Source organism: Oncorhynchus gorbuscha, linkage group LG20 (genome assembly GCF_021184085.1).
Source record: "Oncorhynchus gorbuscha isolate QuinsamMale2020 ecotype Even-year linkage group LG20, OgorEven_v1.0, whole genome shotgun sequence".
NCBI classification, from domain to species: domain Eukaryota; kingdom Metazoa; phylum Chordata; class Actinopteri; order Salmoniformes; family Salmonidae; genus Oncorhynchus; species Oncorhynchus gorbuscha.
In genome coordinates this window covers 15,162,546-15,176,979 of record NC_060192.1, presented here as the reverse complement: position 1 = coordinate 15,176,979, position 14,434 = coordinate 15,162,546, and the positions used below count along the sequence as shown (strand labels likewise).

The 14,434-nt window shown below is 41.7% G+C and overlaps 1 protein-coding gene across 2 annotated transcripts in view; it reads left to right on the top strand.

Moving 5' to 3' along the window:
* LOC124007347 (TNF receptor-associated factor 2-like) overlaps nt 1–14,434 on the top strand; it is a 23,954-nt gene extending 9,520 nt beyond the window's left edge. For both annotated transcript variants that reach the window (XM_046317839.1, XM_046317841.1), the window contains exons 5-11: nt 7,717–7,878; nt 8,034–8,108; nt 8,856–8,930; nt 10,193–10,432; nt 10,695–10,998; nt 11,289–11,437; nt 11,689–14,434. In XM_046317839.1, the coding sequence (XP_046173795.1) occupies nt 7,717–7,878; nt 8,034–8,108; nt 8,856–8,930; nt 10,193–10,432; nt 10,695–10,998; nt 11,289–11,437; nt 11,689–11,907 (1,224 nt within the window). In that variant the 3' untranslated portion in view covers nt 11,908–14,434. The remainder of the gene's footprint in view (nt 1–7,716; nt 7,879–8,033; nt 8,109–8,855; nt 8,931–10,192; nt 10,433–10,694; nt 10,999–11,288; nt 11,438–11,688) is intronic.

Below are 14,434 nucleotides of genomic sequence, written 5' to 3'. Positions count from 1 at the left end.
ATATGCATAAGATTAGTATGTGTGGATAGAAAACACTCAGATGTTTCTAAAACTGGTTAAATCACGGCTGTGACTATAACAGAACGTGCGTTTCATCGAAAAGCGCAGGAAAATCTGATCACTGAAAACTGGAAAATATATCAATGCGCCACTTGAATGTATTGTTGAATAGAAACCACATTACCTGGAGCCGAGGTTGCAATACCTACAGCTTCCACACGATGTAAACAGTCTTGTCATTTGCCTAGGATTTATTTCTTGGTCAAATGAACAAGAGACAGCCCATTTCTTCCGGTCTCCAACAGGATATTTTGGTTGAGATTTACCCGGACATTATTTCAAGACGTAGAGCTATAGAATATACATCGCCCCGTGATCAATTTGAACGATTATTAACGTTTACTAATACCTAAAGTTGCATTACAAAAGTATTTTGAAGTGTTTTGTGAAAGTTTATCGTCGACTTTTTTAATTTAAAAAAATGACGTTGCGTTATAAAACGCTGTTTTTTTCCTTGATCACACAGTCTTCATAGATTGATATCTAGGCTATATATGGACCAATTTAATCGAAAAAAAAGACCCAATAGTGATGTTTATGGGACATCTAGGAGTGCCAACAAAGAAGATCGTCAAAGGTAATGAATGTTTTATATTTTATTTCTGCATTTTGTGTAGCGCCGACTATGCTAATTATTTTGTTTATGTCCCCTGCAGGTCTTTAGGGGTGTTGCATGCTATCAGATAATAGCTTCTCACGCTTTCGCCGAAAAGCATTTAAAAAATCTTACTTGTTGGCTGGATTCACAATGAGTGTAGCTTTAATTCAGTACCCTGCATGTGTGTTTTAATGAACGTTTGAGTTTTAACGAGTGCTATTAGCATTTAGCGTAGCGCATTTGCATTTCCAGATGTCTAGATGGGACGCCTGCGTGTCGGGTGGAGGTAAGAGGTTAAGAGCAGTTGGAGGCCACGGAAGGAGTGTTGTATGGCATTGAAGCTTGTTTGGAGGTTTGTTAACACAGTGTCCAAAGAAGGGCCAGATGTATACAGAATGGTGTCATCTGCGTAGAGGTGGATCAGAGAATCACCCGCAGCAAGAGCGACATCGTTGGTATATACAGAGAAAAGAGTCGGCCTGAGAATTGAACCCTGTGGCACCCCATAGAGACTGCCAGAGGTCCGGACAAGAGGCCCTCCGATTTGACACACTGAACTCTGTCTGAGAAGTAGTTGGTGAACCAGGCGAGGCAGTCATTTGAGAAAGTAAGGCTGTTGTGTCTGCCGATAAGAATATGGTGATTGACAGAGTCGAAAACCTTGGTCAGGTCGATGAAGACGGCTGCGAGTACCGTCTTTTATCGATGGCGGTTATGGTATCGTTTAGTACCTTGAGCTTGGCCGAGGTGCACCCGTGACCAGCTCGAAAACCAGATTCCACAGCGGAGAAGGTACGGTGGGTGTAGTATCTGGGATCTACATCTGTTTATATTAGTTACTGTGCTGTTACTAAGCAGTAATGCATTAAGGCAGTGTTACGTTACTACACCTAATAGGAAATGCACATGCGCACTGGAATGCCGCGAACTGTAGAGCACGAGGGGTTTTTGACTAAACGACAACTAACTGTACTCCCGTCTCCTGCCTGGTCATTTCTCCACAACACAAATATTACAGTGGGGATTCGAAATGGTCCTGTGATCTGTTTATTAACTTGACTTTCGAAGACTTTAGAAAGTCAGGGCAGGATGGATATAGGTCTATAGCAGTTTGGATCTAGAGTGTCACCACCTTTTGAAGAGGAGGATGACCGCGGCAGCTTTCCAATCTTTGGAGATTTAGGACGATAAGAAAGAGAGGTTGAACAGACTGGCAATAGGGGTTGCAACAGTGGCGGCATATAATTTTTAGAAAGAGAGGGTCCAGATTGTCTAGCCCAGCTGATTAGTACGGGTCCAGGTTTTGCAGCTCTTTCTGAACATCTGCTATCTGGATTTTGGTTAAGGAGAAGCTGGGGAGGCTTGGGCATGTCGCTGCGGGGGGTGCGTAGCTGTTAGCCGGGGTTGGGGTAGCCAGGAAGAAAGCATGGCCAGCCGTAGAGAAATGCTTATTGAAAATCTCGATTATCATGGATTTATTGGTGGTGACAGTTTTACCTAGCCTCAGTGCAGTGGGCAGCTGGGAGGAGGTGATCTTATTCTCCATGGACACTACAGTGTCCCAAACCCTTTTGGAGTTAGAGCTACAGGATGCAAATTTCTGTTTGAAAAAGCTAGTCTTTGCTTTCCTGACTGACTGCGTTTATTGGTTCCTGACTACCCTGAAAATGTGCATATCACAGGGACTATTCGACGCTACTGCAGTCCACCACAGGATGTTTTTGTATTTGGAGGGCAAGTTGGTCTGGATAATATCTATGAGGGTGCCCATGTTTATGGATTTACATTGACATAGGCTGAACCGTTTCGTGAGTTTCCAAATTAGGAAAACTTTAGAAGTCGTTATTGTTTTTAGTTATGGTTAATGTTGGCTTGGGGATATTTTAGAGAAGGGTTGGTAAGGGTATTTGGAAAAACATGCTCACTTACCTGCTCTGTTGCCTTCTTGAGACTGAATGAGAAAAGACATGGGAAAGATGGCAACACTCTTCTCTCCCCCCAACCCCTTCTCCTCCCACCTGCTTGAAAAAAATGTGTCTAGAGCAGGACTGACATTTACTGTAATGATTCACAAATAGATGGATTAATTTGTATTTGACTTTATATTTTAACTGTTGTAGTTGTGAGGCATAATTAATTCAACCCTTGACACAGTGGTTGAAAAACCAATTTTGAGTTCTTGTTGAACAACCGCAAGCAGTTTCAATGTGCAGTTTAATGCAACACCAAAACAACCACAATAGGCCATACTCTCACAAACACATACAATGTTTCCCATCTCACGCAACACCTTTTTCTATAGATGAACAATATTTAAGTAGAGCAGTGTTTCATATATGAATCTGTTGTGTCAGTTTAGTTTACAACCATAAAGAGTTTCACACTTTAAAAGTCAATTGTGGCATCTACTGCAGTTCTCTGTGATGTATAAGGTCACCACGGTCTAACCATACATCCTGCTCCGTTGTGGCCGTTTTCAGTTAAACTAGATGTACATCTTCTAACTGCCATAACTGGCTGCTTATAAACTCGTATGCAGCAGACTGGTTAACCATCAACCCAACTGTTATTTTAATCTGGCAAGCTATGACTTGCATAGAGCTGTGTTTACTGAATAGACAGGTTGTCCCTCTTAAGCCAAGGGAGTATGAGTAGGCTATAAAACAGCTATTGTTTTGGCTTATCGTTGATTTTAAAGGATAATTTATTACTGAGAACAGTGTAGCTCAGTCGGTAGAGCATGGCTTTTGCAGCGACAGGGTTGTGGGTTTGATTCCCACGAGGGACCAGTTTGAAAAATAAGTATTAAAATATATTCACTCACTACTATAAGTCACTCTGGAAAAGAGTGTCTGCTAAATGACTCAAATGTAAAACATGTTGCAGTCATGCCAAGTCTGCTCCTTTCATAACACAATGCTTTTTAAAGGTCTTTTTAACTGTAAATGCATGTTCAGAAAGGAAACGCCACATTGAAATATTTATAACCATTTATTAAGCAATGAATAATGCAAATCTTGGAGCTATAGGCTCTGCTCTTTCAGGTTAGCTCACTGCCCAAGCAAAGCGTCAATATATAATATATCCTATGGACAGTGAGTGTGGTAAGCTATACAAATCCCCCGACAGAAACACAGAACCTGGTGGTGCGAGCAAGAAGCCGGCGCATAGTTGAAGTAACAGCATGATGGGTGAGGGGACCTGGTCAGCTTAAAATAGACCACCAAATAATGTAGGCGTGATTGATACTGGCCTCTTTGGTACCATCTCAGCAGGTGTGTCAGCTGAGACTGGGCAATCAGGTTTCCTTTCTGAACTGGCTCCGCTTAATTTCAGAAAGAAAGCACCACGAAGAAATATGTTTAACCATTTATTAAAGATGCACTATGCAGAAATTGCTCTGCCATTTTCTGTTTGGAAAAATGTTAATAGTTCTGCCAGTTACTGTTTGTGACTAAACAACTGCATAGTGTAGAGAATCATTGTACTGTCTAAACTGCTGTGAAATATATTTTCTATAACCATGAATATTGTATTATCAGCTGTTTGAATCTGGTGTACAAAACTGAAAGTAAACGATGCAAAAACTAAAATTAAGACTGGGAAACAGAACATATTTACCACTTCTTAGACTTGCTTTCAATGAGAATGACAGATTTATAACTAACATTTCTATGTGAATTTGGTCGGGTCGCCCAAAAAGTTACATATTGCCGCTTTTAAGCAATGAATAATGCAAGTTTTGGCGATTTAGGCTCTGCTCCTTCAGGGTAGCTCACTGCCTAAGCAAAGCGTCAATATACAGTATAATATAGCCTATGGGCAGTAAGCGCAGTAAGCTATACCGATCCCCCAAAACAGCAGAACCTTACACCAGACGACTCTGTAGCTACGGCAGAAGCGCCATTTAGATATTATCGAATAGACCAGTTAAGTAATCTTACCATTGCAACAATGAATCCTATGTGAGAATCTTAACCACGTGTGGCATAAACTGAGCAACATGCGACTTCTATCCCTGGTGACGTACCGCTGGGTACCCTCGCTTGAGGCATGATGATCTTCATCTTGGCACGTGAACTATCTGCCTATCTTGCCAACACACACTGAACAAAAATATAAACGCAACGATTTTACTGAGTTACAGTTCAGATAAGGAAATCAGTCAATTGAAATAAATAAATTAGTCTCTCATGGCCCTCTATGGATTTCACATGACTGAGCAGGGGTGCAACCATGGGTGGGCTTGGCTTCCACCCACTGGGAAGCCATGCCCAGACTATCATAATTAGTTTTCCCCCACAAAAAGGCTTTATTACAGATAAAAATACTCCCCAGTCTCATCAGCTGTCTGGATAGCTGGTCTTAGATGATCCCGTAGGTGAAGAAGCCGGATGTGGAGGTCCTGGGCTGGCGTGGTTACACGTGGTCTGCAGTTGTGAGGCTGGTTGAACATACTGCCAAATTCTCTAAAACGATGCTTATGGTAGAGCAATTAACATTAAATTATTTGGTAACAGCTCTGGTAGACATTCCTGCAGTCAACATGCCAGTTGCACGCTCCCTCAACTTGAGACATCTGTAGCTGTCACGTTCTGTTGTTATGTCTTTGTTTTGGTATGGTCAGGGCGTGAGTTGGGTGGGTTGTCTATGTTAGTTTTTCTATGATTTGCTGTACAAATATGACCTTGTTGCCATCTGATGCACATTCAGATGTCATAAATCAGCACTGTAGAGCTCTCCCTGTACTATGCCGTGCCTTGATTGTATTACTGTTGATGATATCTGGAAATATGCATGTACACCCTGGCCCATCTACTGTTGCCAGCCCCAATTCTGACTTGTACTCTATCTGCTTCACTGATTTCTGCTCCCGTAAAAGCCTGGGATTTCTGCACGTTAACACTAGAAGCTAATTACCAAAAATGGATCAATTGAAAATGTGGGTTCAGAGCTCCAATCCAGATGTGTTGGTCACTGAGACGTGGTTAAGGAAGAGTGTTTTGAATACTGATGTTAAACTTTCTGGTTATAACCTTTTTCAGAAAGCCAGATCTTCCAAAGGTGGGGGAGTGGTAATCTTGACCAAGGATCACCTTCAGTGCTCGGTTGTCTCCACAAAGCCTGTCCCCAAACAATTTAATTTGCTGGTTTTAAGTATTCAACTTTCAAATAGCGCTTTGTTGCTGGGTGCTATCGTCCTCCATCAGCACCGGCCTGTACCCTACCTGCCCAAAGCCCTCTCCTGGCCCCTTACACCAAGTCTGAATTTGTCCTGCTAGGTGACCTAAACTGGGACATGCTTAAACCACCTGACCAAGTCCTAAAGCAATGGGATTCCCTAAATCTTTCTCATATTATCACCAATCCCACTAGGTATGACTCCAACACCCAGAAAAGGCTACTCTTCTTGATGTTATCCTCACAAATAATCCTGGTATCAGTCTGGTGCCTTCTGTTAAAACCTTAGGGATCACTGTTTTACAGCCTGTGTTCGTAATGGCTGCACAGGGAAACGACCTTTCCTGATTTGTCATAGATGCTTGCTCATGCTTTCATGAGCAAGCCTTCCTTCATGACCTGGCCTCTGTAAAATAGTATAGAATCAGCTTGATCCCCTCTGTCGAAGACACTTGGACCTTCTTTTTTAATATTTTCAGTGATATTATTAACAAACACGACCCCGTAAAGAAAATGAGAATTAAAAACAGATTCAGGCCCTGGTTCGACCGTGATCTTGCATAGTTACTCCACCTCAAGAATTGCATTTGGCGAAAGGCTCGGCACACGCATACTCGGGCTGACTGGCTCTCGTTTAGGCAAATGAGAAATAAGTGAACTCGGGCTATCCGGAAGGCTGAAGTTAGTTACTTTAAAGAGCAGTTCTTTCTCTGTGGGTCTAAACCCAAGAAGTTGGAAAACTGTTAAAAGACCTGGAGAATAAACCCTCCTCCCCACAGCTGCCCATGTCCCTTAAAGTTGATGATGTGGTTGTTACTGACTGAGCTCTTTAATCCCAACTTCCTTAAGTCAGGATTTCTATTTGACTCAGCCATGCCTCCTTGCCCGTTCAACATTTCCTCATCTCCCACCCCTTTTAATACGACTATCCCTGATGCTTCTCCCTCTTTTTCCCCAGCCCTGCTAAATGTTGTACATTTATAACAAATAAAAAAACAGAAATACCTTATTTAAATGAAGTATTCAGACCCTTTACTATGAGACTCAACATTTTTCTCAGATGCATCATGTTTCCTTTGATCGTCCTTGAGATGTTTCTACAACTTGATGGGAGTCCACCTGTGGTAAATTTAATTGATTGGAGACGATTTGGAAAGACACACACCTGTCTATATAAGATCCCACAGTTGACTGTGCATGTCAGAGCAAAAACCAAGCAATGAGGTCGAAGGAATTGTCCATAGAGATCCGAGACAGGGTTATGTCAAGGCACAGATCTGGGGAAGGGTACCAAAACATTTCTGAAGCATTGAAGGTCCCCAAGAACACGGTGGCCTCCATCATTCTTAAATGGAAGAAGTTTGGAACCACAAGGCTCATTGATGAAACCAAGATTGAACTCTTAGGCCTGAATGTCAAGTGTCACATCTGGAAGAAAGCTGGCACCATACCTACAGTGAAGCATGGTGGTGGCAGCATCATGCTGTGGGGATGTTTTTCAGCGGCAAGGATTGGGAGACTAGTCAGGATCGAGGAAAAGATGAACAGAGCAAACTACAGAGAGATCAGTGATGAAAACCTGCTCCAGAGTGCTCAGGACCTTAAACTTGAGCGTAGAGGACCACTAGGATTCTGGCCTATCCTGAATAGAGGGCATAGGTTGTTTAGCCAACCTCAAGATCCGATAAGGCGCGGTGATATCTGGGAAAGCTCTGGATAGGCGTGATTGATACTCACCTCTAATTGGTACCATCTCAGCTGATGTGTCAGCTGAGGTGGGGCACTCTGGTTTTCTATCTTTCTGAACTGGTTCAGCTTAATTACTTCTAAATGGCATTTGATGATCAGTGGTAAAACTCTTTGTTTTTGTTTCCCAGGCACAACACGAGGGCAAGTGTGAGTATGAGCGAGTACCATGTGAAAACTGCCAGGTCCTTATCCTGCGCAGTGAAAAAGAGAGGCATAATGAGAGAGAATGTGAAGCAAGGACATTGAACTGCAAGTACTGCAAAGTCTCCTTCAACTTCAAGGAAATCAAGGTGAGACGCATATCTGGAAAACACCAATGGTCAACAAATGTACAAGTGGAAACAGTACTCCAGACAGTCAGATTCTGATGAGAAGGTTATGGAATGTGTGGATTCTGAGATGAACTGATATTCTCATACCAACTCCCACTCCTTATCTATTACAGGCTCATGATGAAATCTGCCAGAAGTTTCCCATGCAGTGCAAGGACTGTGGAAAGAAAAAGATCCCACGGGAAAAGGTCTGTCCTCTACTGTGTCTTTTAAAAGTCTTCATTTGGCTTGCTTTCTAGGTCAATTAATCGTATCTTATCAGCCATGGTCCTATACAGTTTCTGCTTTCAATAAATATACATTGTTGCACAGTCAAGTGGAGTAGGCCAGAGCATGAACAGACTCATTTACCACTCTTTAATAGAAGTAGGTCTCACTATGAAGTCTTCTCATAACAGAACTAAGAAGGTAGTTGCACTTTGTTTGAGTTAGCCCTTTGAACTTAGAATAAAATAACATCAACAGTCATCTACTTTCACATTTGAAATAATTGTAATGCGGTGCGTGCTGGTGACAGGGAAGTCAGGCGCAGGAGAATGAACTTGGTAAAAATGGAGCTGTTTATTAAACATTCAAAAATCTCAGAAAACCAAAGAATACAAAAATAACATAATAGGGTGCAAAACCCGTCGCACACCAGAACAAATAACACACCTACATACAAAAAACAATCTCTGACAAGGACATGAGGGGAAACAGAGGGTTAAATACACAATGTGTAATGAATGGGATTGGAACCAGGTGTGTAGGAAGACTAGACAAAACCAATGGAAAATTAAAAATGGATCATGGATGGCTAGAAGGTCGGTGACGTCGACCGCCGAACACGGCCCAAAGAAGGAGAGGGACCGACTTCGGCGGAAGTCGTGACAATAATGCCGGTTATTTTCAGGGTTAAGCCCCCTGATCTTTCTCTTTCTGTTCTCTCCCTGCAGTTTCTAGATCACAGCAGATCCTGTGCCAAGTCTAAGACTGCATGTCCGTTCAGTGAGGTCGGCTGCAAGGTTGTGGTGTGTATAGAAGATAAATTATATCTATTCAGATAAGGTTTTATCTACAGTATATGATGATGGCCTTCTTAGATATTTGAAAAATGCATATCTTTGATTGTAATGTCCCAGACAGCTCTTGAATACGGTTTCCTGTTTGTCAGAGGAAACTGGTTTGTTTTTCTCAGTTTTCTCCTATGACTTGCCCTCATCTGACAGTCAAATAAATCTGGCTAAATTTGTAGTCGTTTGTATTAAAACAAATCCCCTCTTTCCTCTTGTTTTTCTGAGTCACCTTGACTACTCCATGGCATGCAGACAGTGAACAATGTTCTGTTGATTGTTGGGTTTATAGTTAGACCTTTATAATTAGACACTTGTGGCAACTTCTTGGTTGAAGCACAAGTAGTATCCAACCTAGTAGTACGTACAGCATGATCTGACATCTACCTGGCCATTGTTGTGGTGCAAAAATGGTCTGTCCTCGGTTGTAACACTCACCCTAACCCTACTGCGTTCCAAACTGCCTCTGGAAGCAACATCAGCACAATAATTGTTTGTTGGTGTAAAGCTTGTCCCCATTGGACTCTGTAGTAGTGGAAACGCGTTCTCTGGAGTGTTGATTCACGCTTCACCGTAATGCTACATCATACAATGACATTCTAGATGATTTTGTGCTTCCAACTTTGTGGCAACAACAGCTTGGGGAAGGCCCTTTCCTATTTCAGCATGACAATGCCGGCATTCACAAAGCGATGTCCATACAGAAATGGTTTGTCGAGATCGGTGTGGAAGAAATTGACTGGCCTGCACAGAGCCCTGACATCAATCCCATCGAACACTTTTGGGATGAATTGGAATGCCGACTGCGAAGCCAGTCCTAATCTTCTAACACCTCATTAATGTTCTTGTGGCTGAATTGGAAGCAAGTCCCCGCAGCAATGTTCCAACATCTATTGGAAAGCCTTCCCAGAAGAGTGGAGTTTGTTATAGCAGCAAAGGGGGGACCAACTCCATATTAGTGCCCATGATTCTGGAATGAGATGTTTGACGAGCAGGTGTCCACATATTTTCTTGGGTATTAGACACACCCTCAACAAAGAGACGTCTCAAAAGAGACATCTAGTGTTTGAGAGTAAATGTTCTGTGCTTTATGTGCTGTCCCCTACAATTGAACTCTAGCTTGAATCTCAATATTGAAGGGCATCTAAAATTGACACTGAACAGTATGATACAGACTAGTTAACTCAATGTGCTTAACGCCTTGTGTTGTGTCAACACAGATTGATAATGGGAAGCACAGTGACCACGAGCAGACTAGTGTCATGGAGCACATGCGTCTGATCCTGGCGATGATGTCTCTGGTGCGGCTTCAGCGTCCAGAAGCCCCAGGGCTGGGGGAGTGGCAGGAGGACTCTGGGCTGGGCCTGTACCGCGCTCCCGAGGATGGAGCCACAGCTACTGCAGCCACAGATGGGGGAGGAGCTGCTGCCTCTGGACAGACCTTTGGTCTTGACCACAAGGTTGGCTTAATTTGGTCTGATGCATTTGAGGAATAGGAAATACTACGGAAGCTATTGTTGTCTTATATATTGTTTTAAAGCTTCCCTTGTTTAACAGGACAATGTCAACCAAGCTGTTAAATGATCAATTGGATTGGCATCCTACTTGTTATTGAACTCTTACAGATGGCCTGAATAGTAATCCATACAGAGATGTTGCAGATGCAGTAACACATAATGAAGGACTTGTCTTCATTGTATTCTCTGTGTTGTGGTCCTGCAGGTGAGAGCACTGGAGAATATAGTGTGTGTATTGAACAGGGAAGTGGAGAGGAGTTCTCTCACTTTAGAGGCCTTCTCACGGCAACATCGTCTAGACCAAGACAAGATTGAGAACCTCGGCAACAAGGTACGTCAACTAGAGCGCACTCTCACCATGCGGGACCTACAACTGGCTGAGACAGACCAGACTCTGAGAGAACTCCAGTTTTGCACCTTTGATGGTGTCTTTGTCTGGAAGATCGCCGACTTCTCACGGCGCCGCCAGGACGCTGTGGCTGGGCGAACACCCGCTATGTTCTCACCAGGTTAGATCTGCCAGATTATTTTATTCTTATGTTATTCACCAGTCCTTAAGGCCTGCAGTAACAAGTTGACTGGCTTTAACTTGAAAATCCTTCTATTTTCATTTAGGAAAATCTGATTTGATATATATTTTTTAATCTCCTTGCTCTTTAGTGTATCATAAGTATACCATACTCTATGCACATTTATGGCAATGTTATTCCACAAGCATGCACTCATTTTTACCACAAGTGACTCAATAAATCACAGATGCACATACTGTGATTCTAATATAGTTCCTCTTATCCCGTAGCATTCTACTCAAGTAAATATGGCTATAAGATGTGTCTGAGACTGTATCTGAATGGGGACGGAACGGGTCGAGGGACTCACCTTTCTCTTTTCTTCGTGGTGATGAGGGGCAAGTGTGACGCTCTGCTCAAATGGCCCTTCAGTCAGAAGGTAAGACTTGAGTAAATAAGGGATACAAAGTATATTGAAAGCATGAGCTTTCCAATAGAATTCCAGGCACTGGAATCCATGCCAAGGTACATTGAAGCTGTTCTGGCTCAACACCCTATTAAGACACTTTGTTTTTGTTTCCTTTATTTTGTCTGTTACCTGTGTCTAACATTAGTAACTACAACAAAATGCATTATAGTAAAAACTAAATATTAAATCTCCGTCCTCTTTCCTCGTTCTCTTCCCTGCAGGTGACACTGATGCTGCTGGATCAGAATAACAGGGAGCATATCATTGATGCATTCCGGCCTGATGTAAGCTCCACCTCTTTCCAGCGGCCAATCAGTGAGATGAACATAGCCAGTGGCTGCCCACTCTTCTGCCCATTGGCTAAACTGGCAGGCAAGAGCTCCTACCTTAGGGATGACACCATTTTCATCAAGGCCATTGTAGACCTCACAGGCCTGTAATGACTGTGGAAGTCAAAGGCTTGTAGAAGTGGTGGTCAAAGGTCTGTAGAAACAGGAAGGGGTAGTTAAAGGCCCAAAAATGCACAGCAGAAGAACACACACAATGATGACTTATGACCATAAAATACATTAAATTATAAATATATTAAATAATATAATATAATTATAAGCATAATCTAGGCAGTGTCTATTTAGCCAGCTAACAGCATTTGAATGAAAACTCAGGTGGGTCAGAAATTCTCTCAGGGAGAGCGCTATCTCAAGCGTTCGGTCCATTCGTCAGATCTGCAGGATTATATAGATATTGTGAATTGTATTCATTGAAGGCACTGAGAGTCACATTTGTGGAACCATCAAGTGTGCAGGATGCACCACCAGTTGCATGATAAGGTATTTACAGGGGATTTCCAACATATTGTTAATCAGATTGCAATGGAGGGTCTAGCCCACCCCATATGGGCCATCTACGAGTGACGTATTGTTCACCATAGTTCACACTGTAATATTTAAAGTAATAGTTACAGAGTCTTATAGTGGATGTCAGAAATAGATCTCGCATATGGTACAATGGAGCGCCCTTCACTGGTAACGAAAAGAGAGATCAGTAGATTGGACACCATTGCCTTGAATTAATAAGTCTCAACATCCTTTACATAAACATGCTAATTGTGGTGGACTATTCAAGCATTGGTTCAGAGGACCACAGTATGACTCATAATACCCATAAAACCTAGCAGTCAAACAGGGAAATGGTTCCAATCATTTTTTCACCATTAATTTTTCCCATAGGGGATTTTAAAAACACTTAAAATAAGGGGTTTGTTTCATGTAGGCTTACCATGGCATGACGTTTTGATAACTGTGTAAATCTCTCTAGGACAAGGTGACTTTTATAAATATACTCACCTGTATTTACCCCCAAATTCAATGCTAATTAGCTGCTAATGTGGCTATCATAAAGGACTACAAATGCCATGATGATCTGGGCGAGACTGCCGAATCGAGGCAAAGGTAATAATGTCTGGATTAACTAATGTTAGTGGAATGTAATAATGAATAAATTGGCTACATTTCTTTATAAATGAACAATTCTGTGAACTGTCTTGTGCAAGTTTTAAATTGACACAATACCTGTTAGCAAAGGTGTCAGCTAGAGATGACGTTCAGGAGCTTACAGGGAGTTGTCGTTTTGCATTATGTCTACGTTGATGCCAATTAGTAATTTATTTTCTGCAAGTAAATCGAGCAGAATATATTGATAAGTCACCTTGTCCAACAGAGATTAATGTGGTTGTCAAAATGTCCCGACAAGGTGTGCCTCCACGAATCATCCCTGAGTTTAAGGGTGTCTCAAATCCCCTATGGGGAAAAAAGAATAGTGTGAAAATGATTGGAACCATTTCCCTGTTTGACCGCTATGTTTTATGGGTATTATGACACCTTCGCTGTGGGGTTCTTTTGGCCCTCTTGATCAGCCTATTTCTCACTGATTGTAAAAGATCCGTAGTGTTATTTGCTAATGTTTTATAAAAATGTTTGCTAAAGTATTTTTCACTAGAAAATGAGTAACCTTACCGGCAAAATATACTTTTAACATCTAATGCTGTTAGCCGGCTAGATAACCACTGCCTCTAAATAATATATAAATCTCACACACAGTGCATTCGTAAAGTATTCAGACCACTTGACTTTTTCCACATTTTGTTACATTACAGCCTTATTCTAAAACTGATTAAATGATGAAGAAAAAAAACAAATCTACACACAATACCTGAATAATGACAAAGGAAAAACTGGTTTGAATACCTTCTGAATCCACTGTATATACAATACTGTATGGTGTGTATAAGTACACCACAGCATAGACATATAAAGTAAAGATATGATTCAATACATTATCATATTATAAATGAATTATATAAGATAACTGTTATAAAGTGATAAGCTGAGGAAGCTCCTTCTCTTTTCAAATACTAAATGCATCTTTACTTTCAAATAACAAGCTTATTTCTAGATGGTGAGCTCACTCAAAAATACCCTTTAGCAAGCTATTAAATATGCCAGGGATGGGCAACTGGTGGCCCGCGGTCCCCTTTTGTAGGCCTGTGGACCAATAAAGAAAAAAATAGGTTTGGGTAGGGGGGGGGGGTGTATGAATGTGGGTACGCAGAGTCACAAGGAAACTGTGGACCCTCATTAGTTCTGTTTTTGTGTTGGCCCCACCCTCATCCAAGTTGCCAATCCCTGATATAAGCAATTGTATTGAATATAACAATGGAGTGTTTCTGAATGTTATTTACTTGTGACGGGCTCTCTTTCTTGTGTAAAGTGAAGAAAGACAATGTAGATCTAACATTAACACATGCTACAAGTAGATCGCCTTCACATTATTCTGGGTCATTCATTATCTATGTGTGATTTACTGAAGCATTTATGGTTAAGCTTTTATGATTACGTTTCTGCATGTGTTCATGTAGATCTAGTATGAATCTTTAATTATCACATCCATTAAATTGACAGACTAAGA